Source organism: Amyelois transitella, chromosome 5 (genome assembly GCF_032362555.1).
Source record: "Amyelois transitella isolate CPQ chromosome 5, ilAmyTran1.1, whole genome shotgun sequence".
Taxonomy (NCBI): Eukaryota; Metazoa; Arthropoda; class Insecta; order Lepidoptera; family Pyralidae; genus Amyelois; species Amyelois transitella.
In genome coordinates this window covers 6,010,739-6,033,898 of record NC_083508.1, presented here as the reverse complement: position 1 = coordinate 6,033,898, position 23,160 = coordinate 6,010,739, and the positions used below count along the sequence as shown (strand labels likewise).

Here is a 23,160-nt window from a genome sequence, read left to right as displayed (position 1 = left end):
ATGAATGTTCATTATATAAGTAGGTATACATAAGTTTTTCAAAATCTGACATAAGACAGTGACAGAGTAATATAGTAAAATTTTTTGTAAAATATTATTTATTATATATACATTAATTATAAAATGATTAGATGGACCCACAGCGAAAAACAATGCCTGGACCCATGGCTCAGTCCAGTGTTAAGTCTGCACGGAAAAGTTTCGCAGTGACGAATGCTTACGTTAAAAGTAACGCCGTGCAGAAAGAAATTATATCAGTACACACTAGCACACCTCAAGTAGAACAAAAATCTTTTAAATCTGAAAAGAGTCAAATATATCAAGGAGAAGTAAATGTTCTTTCAATTATGTGCGTATTTAACAAACGTTCCTATACTTATTGCTTTATCCTTTTATTTACCAGTTGCTAGTCCATCGCCTACAAGAATCCCACGTATATTAGCATTTCCCTTTTACGACATCCCATTTGTCTAGAAAGATAGGGGGTGGTCCTATTCTAAAGTGCTGGAAGCCACACGACACTATTATTGTTGAATTTATGGAAGCTTTCATGGTGGTAGCGAAGTAAAAACAAAGTTTGTGCCAGCTGCTTCTCGACATGTGCAGATTGTAAAGGCAATCAATTAAAAAGTTCATAAGGTAAAAGCTCCTAATACGGCGGTCGTCAAAATCGCTTCCAATTACGGTGGTATTTATATTTCTTAGTTTTATTTCTGTTCTATTCAGTTTAAGTACATCATAACGCAAATGTGTTATTCTAAATTTATTACGGCACGACTTAACCGACATTTGCAACTACAACACATTGGCAACACAACAAAATCAATCAGTTTATGTCACGGCATCGACGGGACAGGTGTTTTCATACAAACGCGGAACAACAAAAGTAAGCACACTAATATTTACAAAGGCAATTTTTCGTATTAATAGGCCGTTCAAGTTTGTTTATGAATAACTTATAGCATTTCCCTACTATTAAATTTTTAAATTAAATAGCTTGTTTCACGTTTGTAACTCAGTTTTTACCCAAAAAATAAGAAATAAAATATCGCCGTAATAGGATACGAATTTTATAGACTAATCCTAACTCGGTGGTATAACTCCGTAATAGGAAAAATACTGATAAAATTTAATTGTTTATAACTTTCAAATTATTAAGTTTTTGAATTAGTTAAAAGTTCAATTGAAATAATTATTAATCTCATAAATTAATAACCATATTCTGAGGTATGTGTTCTCAATTAGAAATCTAGTTAAATAATAAAACTGTTGAGTACAAAATGTTAGTTTCTTAGGAGGGGTAAAAATTGAGAGGTGTGTTTTAATTTATCACAAATAATATCCTGTGTATAACTGTTACTTCAGTTTTACACATCTTAGCCACAAAATAGTTGTCGTTTGATTAAAAATTTACACTCTTTTGTTAATCGGAATTTTGATGGGTCAGAATTAGGATTATTAAAAACACGAGTAGTTTTCCTAATACGGTGGTAGTTATTTCCAGGTAACTCTGTATTAGGTAATATGGTTTCCTATTATGGCTTTATTAATTAAACAGAAAATCACAAGATTTTAGGGTTTCGTAAATAAATAAAAAAATCGTCTTTTTTCTGATTCTTTATAAATGTTTTTTTTTTTTGTAAAATCAAAAACATTGAAATAATTAAATATTTTAATATCAATTAATGCAATCTACGTAATTGTTCTTTTCATTTTTTACTACGCTTTTATTCATAGCTCAATTCAGGCAGCAGTGGCAGCGGGCAGCATTGACGCAAGTTTTAAAAGAGTTTTAAACTTTATTTTCATTATTTTATAGACCAGTAATCGCTCGAAAAAATAAAACTGTTGGTGGCTGATGCGGCGTCGGTTGCTGACGACAGCCAGCAGTTTTGAAGCGAAGCTAGTCTAGTAGCGAACGTTTAAAATTCTTCCGAAGCTGTAAATGCTCTTCGGGCTGCTGTCGACCACTGTAACTGCAGCCTGAATTGACCCTAAACTTTACTTAGGTATCTTATATTAAGTTCACTTCCCATTACTAAAGTGATTATTTTTTAATATGTAAAACTTTTAGTTACAGTTTACTATCCTCTGCGGAGTGTTAGTTTTTGAAAGACTGATGTTATAAATATTTCATTATTGTTACTTTTTGTTCCTCTACGAAGTGTTGATTTTTAAAAGATTTTAGATGATTGTTATTGTTCGTCATTATTTCTTAGCCAAAGTAACTAATTGTAATAAAAAATAAAACTTAATTCCTAAATGAACCTGCATTTTTTTATATTGTTAAATCCGTGAAAGCTGTACACACGCGTGTAGAAAACACTAAATAATAATATATACATATATATACTTTAAATAAATAATATACTTTAAATTCAAAGTCGTCTTTAATTTCATTAAAGTGAAATAATGTAATTAAATAGTCAATGAACGAAAAACTTACAATAAAGGTACTTACACATTTCTATTATTGTTATACATATTATTTGTACGGAACCTAAATTAATGTACTTCCTGACCCTCCGTATTAGGAGCCGTCTACCGCAGTAATAGGCTCTGACCAAAATCATACCTCCGTATTAGGGAAAATCGACCTGCCTTTTTAAATATTTTTTTTAAATAAGAAATCGCATTAAAGGATACTTAGACTCAACAGCAATACAAAATTTAAATTCCATTTTAGATAATAATTTTGTTTGCAACCTTTAAAAATACTTACTTATGCTTATTTTTGCTTCTTACTTTCAAATGTTGCGAAATACCTCCGTAATAGGTGCTTTTACCTTACACTTTGGATTCTTCTTCAATACCTGGTAAAAATAAATATGTGAACATTTTGATTACGACAACATACCTAGTTTCCTGTCTTAAAATCATATGTAAAATCGGTTAAATTTTATATTTGTATGGGGCATTGGCGTCAACGTTATGATTTAAGCAACCTGTTATTTTCTTTAAAACACTTTAGAATGGGTCTACTCCATGTCATTCCCATAAATGTCCTAAAGGCAACCGATAATCGTTGGATTCTAGTTTAAGCGATGGGCTGGTAACCTGTCACTTTTTTAATCTTAATTCTATGATTTAGCTATAGGTACCTACAGCTCAATGTGGCCGTTCAGTTTTCGATAATGTTGGCTCTAGGGATACAGACTTAATTATTATGTTTCTCTTCTTGGATTTCACGGGTCTATACACCCCGGATTTTTGAGAGGCTTGCGTGGGTATATAAATCCAACATATAGAGGCCCTTTGAAGAAGCTGATGTTATGTTGTTCTCCTGCCAAAACTCGTTCCCGGGCATACCAATAGACGATATGTCCATAAATAGGTCTCGGCAGGAGGTAGATCTATTACAAAATAAGGAAAAGGTTGATGGGTTATGGAGTTGACGTTTGGATGGATTTAAACTGGGCTATTGCTGGAGAAGTTCGGACACCTGCCATAATCATGAATACGTGACTATTATGTGGCAGGTGGTGACTCGCCACTCACTAAATGGGCCCCTCCAATCAGTCACCATGATTGGCAACAAAGGGGCAACATCGGCGTGGGTGGCTAAGGATGTCGAGAGGTGAGACTGCGGGGCGTGAAATCGTGGTGATCCAGTCAGGCACCCCCGGCGTTATTATTGATGGGAGCGGGGGGTAATGAGAGCGGTCGGGTAATGAGAGCGATACTGTTTTTTCCAAAACAGCCCTTATTAGAGCACGAGTGACCGCTTGGGCGTGTTCGTTAACCTTCGTAAAGGTTCGCCTTCGCGGCCGGATCGCGACTGTACGCATTGTTTAGTCATGTGGGACAGATGTATGTTTTTCAGTTCGCGCTTCTAAAAAATTTTACTTTTTGATCCACGAGGTATGTATGAAAATATTTTGGTATAGTATTATATTTATGCTCTTTGCAAACCTTAATTAGTCTTCTTTCAAGTATTATTCGATAAATAGTCATTGAGAATTGAATAAAATATCTGTGTTATAATTTTTCAAAATCGAATAAAGCGGGTAATGGGAGCCTAGGATAGCTCCCATTTCCCGACATGGCTCCCATTGCCCTCACAATATTTATATATACACATACCTACTTAGAATCACGTCTTAATCCCTTACGTGGTTGACAGAGCAATAATGGATAATGGACACTAAGTATCTACCTTTTTAAAATTAAGTTTAGATACCGTCTTCAACCCTGAACAGGAACAATTTCTGGCCGATCACCTTCGTACCTTGTCCAATAAATTTTATGACCTTACAAAAGAACAATTTTGGAAAACGTACTACATCATTGCTGAAAAAATTGGGATTGCAGAAATATTATATCCCGTTGCAGGGCTATTTAATAAGGCCTACATGAAGGTAGCTAATATAGAAAAATGTATTTCGGGGTTTAAGGTTACAGGAATATTCCCAATGAACCCTTCGGTTTTCTGTGAAGACGATTACATTGATACAGAAGTTGATTTTGTGGGGAATGATGATCAGTCTTCTTTTAATATAACACAGCAACCAGCCACTGAGATACTTCCAGACCTAGCTTTAGTAAGCGAAAATCCGATTCCATCTGCATCTTACGGAACACCACAGAAACAACTTATTCAGCAGTCACCCTCGGTTATTCCTATAGGTATTGATTTCACCTCTATCATTTGCAATGCCAAATCAACCAACCATTCAAGATGCAGTTACAGACTACCAGATCAAATATTGCTCCGTCCTCATCTGATCATAATAATATACAACAAGCTGAAACCAATACTGATAAGGCTCAAGCAGAAATTACAGAATTTGCTACTGTTGTGTCTATTGTAAGCCCAATGCCACAAATACATACATCTAATAGAAGTACATTATTAAAAAACAAACAGCATTCTGAAATATTTACAAGCACACCAATGAAAGACGTCTTTGCAGAGAAAAAGAAGTAACGTATTGAAAAAGAGAGTAAAACAAAAATTACCAAGAAAAACCTAGGAAACTGCAATAAAGAAAATTGTGCCAAAAAAAATTTAATAATAAGAAATGTACCAAAGGTAAAAAGGTTAAACATAGACTGAGTAAAACTAAAAACCAAAGAGTTAAAAAAAGCAAAAATAAATTTATTTAAAAGTGACGATGAAGAATCCTTAGAAGATTTAAATGAGAAATTTATTTGAGATGATGAGTCAGAATATTCAGAAGAGGAGACTTTGTGTGCAATTTGTCTGGACTCGGGCAAAAGCGGAGAGATGTGGTATCGATGCAGAAGTTGTGGAAACTGGTCACACAAAGAATGTTCTGGCAGTGACAATGCATCTATTTTTAAAACGTTTAGTTTTTTGAAAAAAATATTTTTTATCGTTGGTTACTAAGATTTTTATACTAACATGTTACATTTTGTTGATTTAGCTATGGTAAGAATTGTTTATGGGAAAGATTTATAATGTTGGCTCCCATTTCCCATATAGGCTCTCATTTCCCGACGTGTCGGGTAATGAGAGCGAATTTGTTTTTCTGTGTTTTGTTTTGTTATTTCCAAATGCGTACTTTTAGTTGATTCAAACTGTGATTATCTGATACTTAAATACATAAGGTTTATATTCCTAATTAAAGTTAATTACAATTTCAACAGATGTCGTTTTTATAAACAATTTTCCTTAGTAGGCTCCAATTACCCCCCACTCCCCTATGTGTTAAAGTACCTTTTGGTAATTTGAGTGCTTTTGACAATCTGTTTGAAGATTGGCAAGATAAAGCCTTAGGTGGTACACGCAAGCCCACATAATGGTTATTCACTCGTGCCTTGAAAATCCCTATAATTTGGTAACGTACATAGAGGCGATCAGAACCGTGGTAGAGATTTACATAATCCTCGAGATTGGTGACAATTTCAGACACACTCCAAAATGGGAGCAAAGTTAATCAGGCTCTTTTTGATATTAGAAGACTGAGTCATCAAATCTACTTATTTCCAGTTCTTAAAAACTAAGATTAATACCAATTAGATTAGCTAGTCTAAATTTTTTTCATTTCAAAGCTATATATTTCAGTGACACAACTAAAGAAATAATGTGCTGTAAGTACACAGAAGACATGAATGACGTCGCTGCAGGTTTTACTGACGGAACTATCAGATTATTTGACTGCAATACTGGAGACTGCTCACATACATTGGTTGACGACGAGTGCAGGGCGTATCCTGGCCCAGTAACCGCAATAAAACACCGTCCAGTTAGTAAGGCACACCCCATAACAAATATGTTACTGGCTTCATGTGAGTTACAAATAATTAAAATTAGTATTGATCTATTTACTCGTATTTAGTTCTATTAAATTAGCCCCAACCCATAGCAATTTCGACTGCTAAGCCACGGTCCGCTGTATGTGTTGTTTATGTAATAATATCAGTAGCGGGAACGATGATCCGGCTGGACCGCCACCAAAGGGAAGATCTTCCGCCAGGCTAGGTGTTAGGTATGCCTGGGGAACCGCGTCTCCGACGATGTTGTGTCGGACGTTGTATTGCTCCAATCCATGAAAGCGATTTAGACTTTCGTTGTTTTTGACTAATAGCGTCGTGATTTTGTTTTTGTGACTTGTAGCGTAGAGCTATCGCCATATATCATTTGCATTTATGCCAGGCCATTATAATTTTAATGAAAGATACCCATATAATCAGAATTTTTCACAACCTTTTTGGTTCGGCGGATTTTCATTACTTTTTTCGACTTCTTTCCACAACTATAGGTTTCTTTGAGAATATCTACCTATGATAGGTCTCTTCTATAGCAATTAACAGCTTTCAAGTAGGTTACCTATTATTTAATTTCTATGGGCTCAATCAACAATTTTCGAGCTATGCCAGCTTCCTTATGAAGCGTTTATTTTATTATTATTTATTATTATTAAACTTAGATATTTTTACATTACATACATTTAACTGCTACAGTGTAACAAAAACCATAATATGTAGGTTTGAACGTACACTGGCACTCATCGTTTCACTTTGATATTTAGATAACTAGGTACTTATTTAAGAACTAGCGACCCGCCCCGGCTTCGCACGGGTGCAAAATTCGGAAAAAATTATACATAAAAACCTTCCTCTTGAATCACTCTACCTGTTACAAAAAACCGCATAAAATCCGTTGCGTAATTTTAAAGATTTAAGCATACAGACAAACAGACTAAAATAGCGACTTTGTTTTATACTATGTAGTGATAATGCTTTGATCAAGATCAGAGAAGAAGAGAAGTCTTCTCTGGTAGAAAATCACTTTCACTTTCAAATTTAATTGAGTGGGTAGATTGTCTTTAGATGTTAATGGCTGTATTAAATGTTGGAAGTATAAATATGATCAATGTTTGTACACTATACGTGAGAAACGACAGACTTTGGGTCTCACCTATCATCCAAGATATACAAAATTTATCACATATGGAGATGATGCTAAACTAAACATGTATGATGAAGAGGCACAGACTCAGGAAAGAGCTTTTTATTCTAGGTACGTAAGATTTATTAAATTGATAGGGTCAGTGACATATATCTACATGATAACCATGAAGAGAACTGACTGACCAAGGTATTGCTTCAGATAGTCCTCGATCACTGGGTATGCCACTGGTCTCAGTATATTCTAAAACTAGCTGTTGTTCACAACTCCGTTTTCGTATTATTGGAAATATAATGGTTAAGGTTATTAAATTACTACTTAAACTCACCAAAATAAAGTTCAACGAAATTCGGGCATTAGATTGGATATAATTTGGATTAACAAAAAATAATCCCGAAATTCTCTCGGCAGCGGGGCCCCAGGGCACATACAGTTGACAGCAAATATTTAATAATCCGTACTAATATTGTATGGCGAAAAAAGATTCGTATTTTTGTTTGTAACGAATAAACTCAAAAAACGAATGGACCGATATATCATCAACAAATTTTTCTAAAACGTCATTTCCGTACATATTATAGAGGAGCTGGTTCCTTTGGCTGCCCCATTACATGGATTCCATTTTTCTTCATTTCTTCATCGTAATAAATTTTTTTTTAAAACATAAGTACTCAATGTACCGACTATTTTTTTACTGTTTTATTATATGTATTGATTGATGAACTCCCCAAAGTTTTCACTATCAAAAATTATATTTTTATAGCCAAAGAAAAAACATAATGGATGGGCATACCTCAAGAATTTTTGCTTGTGCTTTCAATCCAAAATCACACCACGAGTTAATATCAGGTGGTTGGGACAACGCTGTCATTTGTTGGGACGACCGCCAACCGTTCGCGACAAGATACTTCTTCGGCATTCACATGTGTGGAGAGGGCTTGGATTTTGATAAGCCAGGGAAGCAGGTAAATTGACCTTCGATGTTCTCTCAACATACCACCACTTTATGAAAGCCAAAATCCCTAAAAATATCTCAATTAGTTATAAATACTCGTAATAAATTTGACACCGGATTATTTATCTCTGCTAATTTCTAAAGGTTGACTGGTAGAGAATACCTTTGAGGTTCAATAGTTTTAAATAAATAAATAAAAATTATGACGTTGATGACGCAAACGCACCACACCAATGCATAATTCAAAGAATATGTAACCACTACGTTGAAGTAAAATTTAACATAACATTTTCATGTAACAGGAACCTATAATGTAATGTCATAATCAGCAACGAAATTTATTTTTACCAGGTATTGACATGTTCATGGCAGGACAAGGAGAACATCCAAGTGTGGGATTACGGTTCATGTAAACTTATAGAAACAATAACTCCAGATACTTACCAAACGAAGCTCTATTGTGGGAAATTTGTACCGCACACCAATCTCATGGTGTGTGGCGGCTCCGACACCAACCTGCTAAGAGTCGTTGACGTCAATATGAAAATTGTAAGTTTTTCAAATCCATTTTCCAACGTCAAATTTAGTTTAATATAGTTTTCTCAATTCAAGTCAGAACACAATTCGACACGACACGCAGAAAAAATCTACGCTAAATCGTAGGTTATTTTTTCATATAATTTCCAATAAAGTATCAGACTTAACGGGTATCGGGTTATGCCCAAAGTTTATTCATTCCTTATTCACATCGAACATTGGAGTAGAACAACGTACCTTGATCAAATCGAGGACGAAACAAAAAAGGTCAAAACCGACAAGCTTACATGAAGAGAATTATAAATGTAGACTAGAGAATTATAAAGTAAAAGAAGAATGCGTGGCAAGTGGAAAGTTGTAGTCTCTGCTTACTCCTCCAGGAAAAAGGCGTGATTTCATTTATGAATATTTTCTTACTTCCTAGCAGTCACAATACGGTTTGGTGACATACGCTTGGCATTCCTTTATCACATACGATGGACATGACGGTTATAAAAGACTTTCTTTCACTCATACCAAAATTTTGTTTGTTACAGACGGAATGTTCAATACGAAATAATCCTGGCGGCATTTACGCATTTGACTTTGGAACAATTCGGCGAAAACCAAGAAAAGTACCCGAAACTTACAAAACAATCAGCGAGATCCATAATGTACCGCGCGTAGCGTTCGTCACAGGCAAGAGACTGCAGACCGTGGATTTCGGCTGACGTCAAGATCAGTGTTCATATGAAATATGTCTGTCATTTTGTTGAATTTTATGTTTTTAACTCACGTGTTATGTTATATAAGAAACTCAAAGTTGTACATCATTTGTTGTATTTAATTTATTCTTTCTTTTTAATATTTTTCTACGCACAAACAGCCGCATATTATACAATTTACGTGATAGACAAATACACTGTGATTTCATTTTGTAAATAGTATATAAAACTCTAGAAAGATAAAATATCGAGTTTGGCAAGAATTCATAATAAATAAAAAACATAAATACTTCTACATAGTATTATATACAGGGTTCGAACATCTATTATTCGACCGATTCATGTTGAGCCTCGTCAACGGATGAGTCTTCCCGTGTTGTAATTGTTTTTTGTTTTGAGCTTTCGACATCACAGTTGAGACGACCACGTCGGAGTAGTCGATGGGCGCCAGCGAGACCACCGTGGGCGCGGGCGGCGGTCGCTCCGCCGAGCGCGCGCCGCAGTACGAGTGGCGCAGCGCCGCGCTCGCCTCCGCCAGCCGGCTCTTCTTCGACAGCGAGTCCTTGCGCGGCGCCTCGCTCGCCGAGTAGCGGCCCACCAGCACGCGCACCGACACGTCCTCCGGCGGCGACGCGGCGCGCTCCCGCGGCGGCGCGCCCGTCGCCGCGCCGCCCGACCGCGCCTCGAACTCCTTCTTCAGGTTGGAGACGAGCCCGGGCGCGGGCGGCGCCGAGCGGCGCGGCAGGTCGCCGTGCGAGGCGCAGGCGGGCCGCCGCCGCCGCAGCCCGGCGCGCAGCCACGTGTCGGCGGGCGCGGACGCGGACAGGCGGCCGCTCCACGTGGAGGCGCGCGCGGCGCCGCCGAGCGCCTGCAGTATGGCACACGAGTGGTGCGGGTGCTCGCGGATGCGCGCCAGCGGGTCGTCGCGCGGCGCGGGGCGGCCGCGCGTGTCGTAGGAGCCCCAGGAGGAGTGCCGCGAGAGGTCGGGCACGACGGCGCTGTCGAACGAGCTCCACGAGCTCTGTCTGCTGGGCGGCGGCGCGTCCTCGTCCGCGGTCCGTCTGTCCTCGCATTCGATATTGCGATCTACTAAATTAGAATAAGCGTCACTAGTTTTCGTCTTCACGTCTATGATACCGCTGTCACTTTTCACTATATTATCACTATCACTAGTGTTTCTTCCGGTGTCCTCCCCCCGCCACGGTGCCTCCCCGGGGTCCCACGTGTGAATTTTTTCATCTTCTACATTAGGATTAGGATATTTGTGACTCGTATTTCGCGAGGGCGAAGCTTGCTGAACTTTATTCGTATCGACTGGCGGCAGCGTCGTCGTCAGCGCTTCGAAAGACTTCGGATTGCCAGGCTCGTTTTGATTACCAAAGTTTAATCTTTGATACCTTCTACTGCAATCTTTCCTTTCTCCCGTCGCGTTCTCTATTTCATTGACGATGTGTTTGACAGAGGGCGCACCCTCCTCCTTGAGCCGGATGATCTGGTTGGGCGAGACGCTGTAGGAGCCGTTGGCGTAGGGCATGAGGATGTGGCGGGTCTCGGAGGCGAGGTTCTCGAGCGAGACGGACGTGGGCGGCAGCAGCGCGCAGGCCAGGCGGGAGTCGGGCGACCACGAGCGCGGCCGCGCCGGCGCCGACTGCGCCAGCACGAAGGGCAGAGGGTCCGTCGCTTTGCTTTCCACTTTCAAAGCCGTCTTGGGCGACTTCAGATTGGTCTCCGATTTAGATCTTTGCAATTTCTCTTTATTCTTCATCGCGTCTAGTATCCCTTGGTATGTTTCCAATTGGTTAAGAAAATTAGTATTCGGTTTGATGCAATTCCTTTTCGCTTTCACGTGTTTGAGCGCTTTGTCAAAGTTCCAATTGAACGCTTTCATTGCGTAAGCTATCACGACGGATGCAGATCTACTGATGCCCATTTTACAATGGACGAGCACTTTCGAACCTGCGTTTCGCGCTTTATTTATGTACTTGTAAGTGTTGTCCCAGTGTTTAAGAAGATCAGTCTTTTCATCGTCATAAACTCTTATATTAAGATAATCAAACATGCCAGGGAAGAAATTGTCGATTTCTCTAGTCACATTCAATATGTGTCTAACCCTGAAATAAACAAAAGGAACATACATAAATAATAAGAAATAAGTTAAAATTCCTTGGATACCTACTAGATCACATGAAATTAAATATATGTTTGGAAAAAAATAATTTAAGACCAGACTCTATGGTGTAATTTTAAAAGAAGCTCGTAATTCTTGCAGAACTTATAGGGTAATTTACATGAAAAATATTGCAATCATTCTGACTTTAGCTTACCCATTCCGCTGCAGTTCCTCAAGGTTGCTCGCGTTCCATTCCGAACCGAGGTACACGTGATCGAAAATCTCTGTGGGCGCGTCCATTTGTCCGAGGATAGTAAGCATTTCCTGATCGATGAAAGACTTGTACTCAGCCAGGTCCATGTCGAGTTCCTCTTCTAGACGCCCTCGGATCACTTTGCTGGTCACTTCGTCGATGTCTACGCTCATCATAATTTCCTTCAGCGTACAGCGGATCACCCGTTCCGTTTCTTCTCGCTCTCGCGGCCTGGGAACACACGATAGCAGACTTGGGTGAGACACATAGAATTCGGGATATTATAAAGAGAAGACGTAAGTAATGTGAGGTCAGGTAAGTAATGAAAATATGGTAGGGGAGAGCGGGGCTGGTGTTAACAGGGGTAAGAATTAACAAGCTTATTCCTGCCAAACGTAAAGTGTTAAAAATATGAGACTCGGTTTAGAAATACTATATACGCAGCCGAATGTGTCCTGACTTGTCAGTTGCCGGCCGGCCATCGCATGTAATAGTTGTGAGTAGTGACCTCGGATTGACAGGTAAGAGAACTTTTCTTGTGTTGCAATAAATTGATTTAAGACTTATTTATTCCCTAAATTGATTCAAAGTTTATACTAAATCAAACTGTAATTTATTGACAGTAAAACTATATTATTTGTTTGTAATTATTTTGACTAGATTATTTGCTGTAATTGGTTAAGTAAAAAAAGTAGCCTTGGGGCTAAAATTAACAAATTGAGTGGGGTAAGTATTAACATGTTAAGTATTGAATATTAACATGTTAATACTTACCCCGTATGTATGTATAATACAGTATTAACTAAGTGTTTTTTTACAATAGTATTTTTTTTGTAGAATGATTAACTATAAAAGGAAGAGCACAAGGGGGTCTACATCTCAAGAAGTATTAGAGTTAGCAGCTAAAGAAGTTCTGGAAAATAGAAAGTATATAGACTAATGATTGTTGAGTACTTATAGTTAATTGAAAAGATTATGTTGTTGCTGTTGAAGAAGATATTATTTTATTTACCTTATTAGGACTCTATAAGACTGTTAACACTAAAAAGTTTATTTAATTTTTATACATTAAGTTTAAAGTTGTTGTGTGTGTCAATATTATATAGGCTTAAAAATCATTTGACTGTGAGAATGATTGTTAATTAGTGTAGATTTAAAACAATATACTATATTCTTTCAGTTCCTATCATAAAAAGTACTGATTTATTTAATCTTAAGTACAATAAAACATTTTTATTAATATAAAAGACATTTTATTTATGTATTTTAATAGAATTATAGTCTGTGTTAATTATTGCCCCTTACGTTAATACTTACCCCAGCTCTGTTAATATTTGCCCCAGATACGGGGTATGTCTTAACAAACGACTTTTTTGGTTTTGATTAAGTCTGTTTCTAAAATTACTTACCTAGCTGATAGTTTTTGTTACTAATATCATAGCCAGATAATCAAAGCATGTTATAAACAAAAAATAAAACAAAAATGTTAATTACTATTGAAAATATAAACCATAATGCAAAATTTGTTAGTACCAGCCCCGCTCTCCCCTATCGCAAGTGAACTGCGCAACACCATCATAATTAGTACGTATTGTTTTCTCAATTTGACAGCTATACAAGTAGCCATAAAATTCATGCGATGCAAGAAGACCATGGCACATCACATCACACAATTGGCATTACCATTGTGTTATAACTATTATACCGATTTTTTTTGGATGTAGAGTTGTAGATATACATTCTGAAAATGATATTTTACAGCTTTTAAAAGTTATTTACAGATTTACTTGTGGCGGCAACACTGTGTGATGCTAAATAACTAAATAATCATTGTGACTCTGATTGAGAACACTATCAAGTTTCAACAATGACAACGGCGCACTATATAATAAACCACTACGCGGTATAAAACACAGTCACTTCCCGTGTATGTATGCTTGGATCTACTAAACTACACAACGGATTTAATGCAAGTTTTTTTTTAAAATAGAGTTATTGAAGAGGAATGTTTATAAATGCTACCAGTGCGAAACCGGTGCGGGACGCTAGTTAGAAATGTGGCGACATCACTAACGTCAAACACTATCTACTAATCATCGCGAAGAAATTGACGCGTCAGTCATGCAGCGTAAAATCTAAATCGCGCAAACAAAGATTTCATGGATTGGAGCTTAAATACAACCTCCGACTCTACATTGTCGGAGCCGCGATTCCCCAGGCATAATACGTAGCCTGGCGAAAGGTCTTCTCTTTGCCGTGCCGATTCATAGCTACCGCTACAGAAACAGGTCAATATAAATAATAATAAAAAATAGTCAATATTGGAGGAAAGAGACTAATTTATTTAGATTTACATACGAATAAAACATTCAAAAAGTTCCCGATTTAGAATCTTCCATTATGGGAATAATAAAATATATGGGCCTAATGAACAGTGTCAAACAGGCATACTTAATAGTACCTACGAAAAGTATCCTTAATTCAAATCACTAGTCATGGATAGAGAACTCGATAAAATAAATAGGTCAATCAATTTTGCGGACGCGAAAAGTGTATAGTATATTGACTTTTCAATTATCGCGCATAAGTAATGTGATCATTGTTTGTTGCCTACAGATAGAGAGAGAGTAAGCAACAGTATTCTAATTAACACATTGGCCGACGTCCGACTTGCGAGGCCATCAAACTAGGTCTAGGCGGTCGATGCGTGATCTTTTGTGCGGATACGCTAATTGCCCAAACTCAAATATCTAATAGTTAATTACTTGCCTATTTTTTTAAAGTGCACAACTGAATATGGCAAATTCACATCAAAATACACCGATGTATCTTTACTTTCTTTAACTTAAACATAAACACCTCCACTTCCTTATTCCAAAAAGTGTGGTGAAGGTATCCTTTAAATTTAAATTTTAAGTATTAGTCAATTTGGACGAGATAGATACCACCAAAAGAATAAATATACATATTTATAATTTGAAACTGCAAATTTTATAAGGGGTTAGCTTACTTCAGTCTAAGCGAGTCCGGCGACGGCGGTCGGCGGGACTCTATACAGTCCATGGCGTGCCATTCGTTGAGGCAGGAGCGGTCGGAGTCCACATGGCTCTCGTAGTAGGCGCACCACGCGTGCGAAGTGCCTCCTGCGAAGTGGTTGCAGGCTCGAGCTCGGCTGCTGGCCCGATGGAGGGTCTGAAGTGCAGACCTGCAACCCGATGGGGTGCTCGATAACTATCATAAGTTATTTCTGCTAGCTTTATTTCAATAAACAGGAAGAAAATTTTAGGAAGAAAACAGATTGATAAATAACATAGCAACCTATGGACTTTTGATTCTTGTGTTTATCATTCGTGATGTTTTCTTTGTACATAAATTAGTAAATAAAAAAATAATAGTCTTAGAAACTGCAAAATGCTTTCTCAAGGTTTTCAGGTAAGTAAAGATGCCTGTAACTGTATACAGCCTAGAGTTAAAGATTCGCACGTTTCGCACATGTACGGAATAGAGTTTCTTGCGGTAACATACACAGACTTACATTTAATGCACAGGTATCGTGGCTGGATATATAAAACAATAAACGTGTGTATACGACAGTTTAGTTTTAGTGTAAAAGCCAAAAAAAAATTCAAAGCAATTTATTATTTCTAACAAAATAATCATATTTACAACTGTCTCGCTCTCATCTTGGCGTGTTCCCAGTTGCACCTTCTGCCATTAAGCCTCGGGGCATGGACTCCGCTTTCTTACTACTACTACTTCTCTCTTTCCACTTCTTCGGGTCTACCGCGTCTTCAGTTCTAAAATCATTGGCACGCACATCTTTCGCGGCGTCAAGCCAGAATTTCTTTGTTCTACCTAGGTGTAGGCCAGGACCGGGCGGTTTACAACCATTTTACAACTGTTGTAATGTATCTCTAATAACATTACGAGCTCTATCCCTAATTTTCCCTGTTTACAGCTTCGTGATTGCTTTACTATACCAAACAGACTAATTACTTCTTAAGCATTTCCGAGCATCAATAATGAACTAATGAATTAGATAAGTTCCAACGGTAACAATTAAATAACCAGGTTCACAAAAAACATGGAATACTGAGATAACAAGTTAATGAGTTATAACAAAAATACGTTACATTTTGTTATCTTACGTTCTTACGATACTCACCACATGGCCTGAACGGACACCGGCTTGAATATGTGTTGTTGATTGCACACGCACACGCTAAACCCTCTGCGGACAATGAATCCCTAATTAGTTATTGTTCTTAGCTTACTTAAAAGTATTGCGAACAGAATGGTTTCTTGTTATGGTCAGTGACGTATATGGGCAAGTAATGTTATGTGCTAAATCCAACTATCGTACGTATTTGGATGCTCAGTTCACTTTCTGTGTACATGTGAAATTACTTAGACAACAAATTTTAGAAAGCAATTTTATATCTCCTTGTTATTGTTATGAGGTACACAAATTAGCACAATAATGTAGCCATAGTGCCATGTGGTTCCCGGTACCAATAGAAAAAAGAATAGGACCACTTCATCTCTTTCCCATGGGTGTCGTCAAAGGCGACTAAGGGAAAGGCTTATAAACATAGGATTCTTCTTTAAGGCGATGGGCTAGCAACCTGTCACTATTAGAATCCCAATTCTATCATTAAACTAAACAGCTGAAGGTATCTTTTCAAGACTGATGGCCCTGTCTACCCCATTAAGGATGGAGACGTGATTGTATGTATGTAGGAGTAATAAACAAATGTATTCTATTTTCCGTTGTATTCAATTGAATCCAATGGGGACCGCGCTTACATACCGCATGCCTTATAATGAATTAAATATGGACATTAGTATGAATCGCGAATGGAAAATTATAGAACTATTATTGAAAAATTGAAAAAAAAACATTGATGGAGCAATTTACTCGTAAACAGTAAACACGCTGGCGTGGCGTGGCGTGACGATGTAACACATGGCGTAGTTAGTTTAAAGTTTAAGTTTTCGAACTATAACTCCGAACAACACCATTTATGGGCCTAAATTATCGTATGCCCTTCTCCACATTAGCTCGAAAATTATCTAGGTCATATATTACAATCATGATAGCACTTATTTACAGAACCGCTGGCAAATGAAATTATGTGTACCGCCCAAAAACACATTTCTTTCAGAGGCAAGGGTCGCCCTGGATTATCAAAGAGGTACTAAAACAAAGAATGTAAAGTTGTTTATTTAGTACTGACAACACATGCATTCATGATTTTAGTAATAACATATTCGTAAAACCTGTTCAGTATTATCTGTCACGCAAACAGCCGTTCAAATTTAATATATTTCTGTTCAGTAGTTAATTTTAATTATCACAAGGTCTAACAAAATAAATGAAACTATTTTAAGGTCAAGTTTAGTAGCCTTCTTTAGTCGTATCTTTGCGTAAAGAAGTTCAGCCCGTGGTAATATTCGTTTTTCAGAAACTTTTGCTTGTCTTTAAAGAGTTTATGAACTCACCCATCGCCGTCTAGCTTGATAGATGTGTCAGCTAAGACCCTTAGTACGAGTCCCACTGTGGTGCGTTCATTGCAGTCGATGCCGAGCAACGCCGCCTCTTCGTGTCTGCAGACCACCACCAGATACCGTGTACGGCCGGCATGGGCACTTTCCAGTTTCACCGCCTATACAATATAATTTAAGTAAGCAGGTAGTTGTTAAAATTTGAACAATAAAAAAACTGTTTCTATTCCTGCGCAGATTTTAGGGTCCAATCAAAAAAAAGAAAAAAAAGAAAGGAATAAAAAAATTAGGATTCCGCTTTTTTAGGCGACAGGCTTGCAGACTGTCACTATCTGAATCTCAATTCAACCATAAAGTCATTATGCTCTGTCTACCCTGTGGGGTACAGAGGCGTCATATACGTTTTAAGAAAACAAATCCCCTTTTGATTACATTTATGCCAGATATTTTACTGAACCTAAGCTGTAGGCAATGACTTCGATATAAGTCTTAACAATTGCCCTTTATCCTTATTTTTTTTTGTTTTCGAAATCGTGTAATGAACATCGAAAGGTTTGAAGGTCCCAACCATTTTAAGCGTTTCCTCGGGCCGGAGCAAATAGAACATGGACTGCAGGTGGTGCTGTATATCTGGCTGAGGGTGGGCTCGCGCCGGGGATCGACGCTGGTCCGCGCAGCCCCACTCCGAGCCGCCCAACACCAGTGCCGCCCCTTTGTTCGCGAAGTAACACTCATTAAGGCTGAAACGGAAAAATATTTTTAAATCATATACCTTTACAGTCATGCGATTTATTACCCTTTTTATTACCCTTATTTATATACAGACACGCTATGTTAATTATTAAAGAATTGATTGTTAAAGAATATTCGCTTTAAAAAGGTGGATACAATAATTATTTAAGAATATTGCAATCGCGAAAAATATGAATGACGCCATTTTTTGTGAAGTTGCCGCAATCCGTCTTGGTATAGTGTTTAACCTCCCTTTCACCAGCGCGGGCGCACACCGGTGCTCGACTTGACACTTGAGGGAACCATGACGTCGCGCTGGCTGGGCAGACAGACGGTTGACGATCTCTCAGACAATGTTTTTGCTTCAATGCATGTGACTGATTATCTATTCGTTAAAAATATATAAATTATTTTAGAAAACATTATAATAAAAGAAACGAGTGCGAGTGAGACTGTTCAAGGCAATACTCGTTTGAAGTTTTTATTGAATTCTACAGGGTGCCTTTCCAATCATTAACAGCCTTATAGAATGCTATACTTAGAAAAAAAAATTCTTTTTCAAAATCATACTGCGTAATCATGTGACAAAACTACAAGGGCGTCATCATTTTGCTTAACGTCATCTTAAAACTAAAAACACATACAATTACCAAAAATATATTTGGTGTAAATTTATTTCGTTAAAAGTGTTTAATAAAAAATATTGATAACATAATTGAACGTAAAGCGAGTGGGGCAAACCTTTCGTGAGGCTAAAAATAATAAGGTAAATGTGCGATTATGGCAGCGGTGTGACATTTAACTATGTACGGCACGAGTTCCTTTTAAAAGAGGAGCTGTTTTAAACTTAAAATCTGTGATGCGATAATCAATACATAAAATTAAATAGTAAATAAATTTTGTCTGTTCATTGAGTATATTTCAAAAAAAAATAATTTATAGTGATGGAGAAATATTAACCGAGCATGAATTTGAAAAAAAAAAGTCTGTCTGTTTGTACATATGTTTGTTTGTACACGCTAATCTCCGGAATTACTGAACGGATTTGAATTAAACATTTGCTTGGCCAACATATGATATATTTTATTTTAGAATCTGGAACAGCTGATATCGAACCATAACAACTCAGCTAAACTATAGGAAATATCGTAATGACGCTTAACAAGTTGTTCAACCTGATGAGCCTTTTTTTTTTGCTATAAAAATCGAAGATCAGAAACACCTGATGCAGAACTATGCATTATAGACGAGCTAATTCATCCGAATCATGAAAGACGTCTTAACAAAATTTGTTCAACCTGGTGAGTATTTTCATATGATGTAGAAGCCAAAGGGACCGTCTTCTTTGTTGTATGTACGAAAATTTGAGTAAATTTAATAACCTTAACCTTCGGAGTTGCGGGCAACAACAAGTTCGAAAATCACGCGAAAAGTAAGTATGAGCTAAAATGGATGATAAAAGTTAGAACATAATGTTAGAACGGCAAAATAGACACCTGAGGTGGGTTAAGATAGGCCATGATTTCAAATTGACTTAAATTAAAGCGACAAGGGCGGTTGCTTTCAAGGTTCATTAAAAATAGCGACGGCGGCGTGCTGCCAAAGCGGCGTTGCCCGCCCATACTAGTCAAGGGAGCTCGAAACCGCAAGAGCGGCGGTGACCGTCGCGTCGTGGCCGCCGCTTCACCTCCATCTCATTTATATATGTCTATACCTAAAAAAGTCATTCGGCGAAGCATGCTTCCCGGAGACACGCTAACGTAGACGTAACATTCCATTCAATAATTTCCAATATGGTTAGTATCGAAAATACTGTTATGTACTTTTATTCAACCAGGAAATATATTAACTAATAGTATTGTTATCCTGTCTGCCTGGTTTGTTTGACAGAAGATCTATAATAATCACATTATAATAATACATACGTTCCAAACTTGCAAAAAATAATAATATTTTCTCAGTTTAAGACACCGGGAGTGTCAAGTATTTTTGCAAACCATATACGTTTTTCTCCATAGCGATTAACGGAATATAAAATTGATGTCAGAATCAGACCCGAATAGGGCTAGCTTTAAGTGAACTATGTGAACTCTGAAAATCGTAAACTTCAAAGACAATACTGTCGAAAGATTCGCAACGGATTTAATACATACTTAAGCACTTTCTCTAATGTTCTTTAAAAACAATACCTTTTACTCGCTACTCAACTCATGAAAAATCCGAATACCGATTTGCCTCTTATCGCCCGTTTTTTCCTTCATTAATTTCTGTCGGTATATTTAATACAGACAGCCCTATTGTTTGTCATCAATTCGCACTTAGGTCGTTTTAACGGTTATGTAAGAAATCCTTACAGTTTCGCCATGTCTGTCTGTCCGCGATTTTACTGAGAGAGAGATGAGGTAGAAAGCTGTAATTTGGTATGGGTATGTGTAATGGGAATAAAGTCGTAAAAATCATGTTAAAAAAAACTTTTATTCATAGAACTTGATTGATCGCCACTCAGTTCTAATTTATACATATAATTAATCTGTATGTAATGTACCCTTCGTACATTAAAAATATTGAAAATATAAATAGCAGGGGGTGTTACTGGATCGATACCAAACCCAAATATGTGATTAAATTTTTTTTGTCTGTCTGTCTGTCTGTATGTTCAGGCATCACGTGAAAACTAACGGTTCGATTTCGATGAAACTTGGTATAATTATACCTTATTATTCTGGGCATAAAATGGGATACTTTTTATCGTGGAAAAATACGTAGAAAAACGATAAATCCTAATTTTTCAGTTTTATCCATAGACATTGTTCTGTAGAATCGCAAACACACGTTGCGTTACCCGCAGTGGATTCAGCGCCGTAATAAGATGTCATTGTCAGAGTTATTCAAATGGAGAAATAAAACATCCACGCGAAGACCGACATCGGCGCGGACGGAGTCGCGGGCAGAAGCTAGTTGGTCATAATTATATAAGCCCTTGAATATATGTAGCTGTAGTTTATTTTTCATGACATTCTAAACATTGTAAAAATGATATTACCTACAATGGTTAGCATACTTAAAAAATCACTACCATTATACTGATAATACATACATACACTACATAATACATCCATACTAGGTCAGACGTAGCCAATATTCTTGAAAAGACTGAAAGACCAGATTTAGCTGTTATTAAGAAATTGCTGCTGTTAAGAAAGCTTTCAATTTTTATTTATATTTGACGGATTTCTGGGGGATTATTTTATACTGCGATCTCGACTAGTTTAAACACCCAAATCAGGTCATCATAAGAGAATATCATCTTTTGTAGATCGTCCATATGTCAAAACGACTATCTGTGTGTGATATCAGAAAATATTTTTTTTTTCCGAATAGTGATTGTTTATATACTTTTTATCGATTTACTATTTTTATTACTTTGAAATGTTTTGATGAAGAAATATTAGTTCTTTAAAACATTTTGGTAATCCATAGGAGTTTTCCACGTGCTTATTTTACATTAAGAAAAATAATTCTCTACCTATGTAAATCTTACCCTAATTTGACGTAGGGCAATATCATAAAAATAAACGACCACAAGATCAAATGAATCACACTTTGATGATTACTAACGTAAGTATTGCAATTCAACAATGCATTACCTGAACGCAACCATGTCGGAAACAAAGGGGAGTAATCCAATCACTTAGTAAATGGCACACAATTGTATTGTCACTGAATACGGTACAGGCACAAAAACATCGCGGGTGTATAGTGTAGTCGCGAATTTCCCGTCGTGCGACAATATGCACAAATCGCAGGCGCATACTCCGTATCCTAATGCCCACGTCAAAAATATACGACTCACACCACAAGCGCAGAGTCCCAAACGACAACAAGGTATGTGGTGTGGCGCGTGCGAGGCGTGTGTACACAAGACTGTTGTAGATCCCATCCAGTGGGCAACGTCATGACTTCCCTCCGCCTACTGAGCACAAACTACCGTGTAAATATAGAAAATCGACGCAGCACAGAACAGGAACACGAGGCGGTCGGGAATACGTTGCGCATTATACGCGGACTGTGTATTGCATCTCGGTTTTGGATATAAATAAAATAAAACAATCAAAAAGCCGTAAATAAATGTGTAAGCTATATGCGGGTACTAACTTATACTTACTTGGAGCAAACTACAAGACAACAGTAAATTATTGAGATTAAGCCTTATTCACGTTTAGGTTTATTGTCCCTGATATTTAGAACAGAAAGGTGAGGTAATGAACTTTACGAAAGAGAATCGATTTAACAAATGAAAGGATTGTTTCCCTGTAACATTATAAATTCTTAAAGGAATGTACCTTGGCGGCAATGTGTTCAGCGAAGTTCAAGGGAAGAAAATAATTAACTATTTATAAAATAAATAAAAAGACTGAGGACTCCCATTCTAGTTCGTTTTTGGTGCAAAGAATGGCATATCTATCCAGCTTGGTAATGCGGCTGGTGTGTAGCTTGTGCAAGAGCACAGGAAACTCTAAAGGGTGGGTTGTAATTAATTATTTTTTTGACGACATTGTAATTTGATCTTTTTGCAATATTAAGTCTACTTACTTACTCTTGTAATTTTTATCCAAAATGTATATTAAATTCAAAATTAAATACTATTAATTTAAATTAACTATTTAAGTTGACAATACTAAATTATGGATAAAAACATATTTGAAGACCTCCCAGACACAAAATTCATAGGTTCAATTAAATTCAAAATCTTTATTGCATATCATCTTTATTGCAGATCGTACAGTTATTACCTAAATTACTGACGACTAAAAATATTTTTTTTACAATTTGACTCACTGACTGTTTATTTCACGGATTACCTACATGGTCAAAAACCTAACCGACTTTCAAATGAACTGGTCTGTTTACCCAATATCTGCATAATAGTTTCAGTAGTTCTTAAATATATTCGTAACAAACAAAAATACAAATATTGTCTATTCATAT

The 23,160-nt window shown here is 37.1% G+C and overlaps 2 protein-coding genes and 1 long non-coding RNA gene across 8 annotated transcripts in view; 2 read left to right on the top strand and 1 right to left on the bottom strand.

Annotated features, from left to right (window-relative positions):
* The first annotated feature begins 87 nt into the window (after positions 1-87).
* LOC106139046 (uncharacterized) lies at positions 88-9,666 on the top strand. Its single transcript, XM_060944500.1, has 6 exons — positions 88-349; positions 6,029-6,252; positions 7,297-7,486; positions 8,139-8,340; positions 8,682-8,879; positions 9,404-9,666. The coding sequence occupies exons 1-6, from the start codon at positions 132-134 to the stop codon at positions 9,575-9,577; spliced, it is 1,206 nt and encodes a 401-aa protein (XP_060800483.1). The 5' UTR covers positions 88-131; the 3' UTR covers positions 9,578-9,666.
* Positions 644-2,383, top strand: LOC132904455 (uncharacterized). Its single transcript, XR_009657593.1, has 2 exons — positions 644-886; positions 1,738-2,383. It is a non-coding gene; the product is annotated as an uncharacterized LOC132904455 (long non-coding RNA).
* The window catches only part of LOC106139045 (protein phosphatase Slingshot), a 40,059-nt gene continuing 26,565 nt past the window's right edge, over positions 9,667-23,160 (bottom strand). For 5 of the 6 annotated variants that reach the window (XM_060944494.1, XM_060944498.1, XM_060944493.1 and 2 more), the window contains 6 exons: positions 18,008-18,179; positions 17,437-17,600; positions 16,100-16,165; positions 14,945-15,139; positions 11,896-12,165; positions 9,667-11,682 (listed from right to left, as the gene is read on the bottom strand). In XM_060944494.1, coding sequence (XP_060800477.1) covers positions 9,864-11,682; positions 11,896-12,165; positions 14,945-15,139; positions 16,100-16,165; positions 17,437-17,600; positions 18,008-18,179 — 2,686 coding nt within the window. In that variant the 3' untranslated portion in view covers positions 9,667-9,863. Of the gene's footprint in view, positions 11,683-11,895; positions 12,166-14,944; positions 15,140-16,099; positions 16,166-17,436; positions 17,601-18,007; positions 18,180-21,818; positions 22,021-23,160 lie in introns of those variants that run through there. The other variant, XM_060944497.1, reaches the window with a different exon arrangement.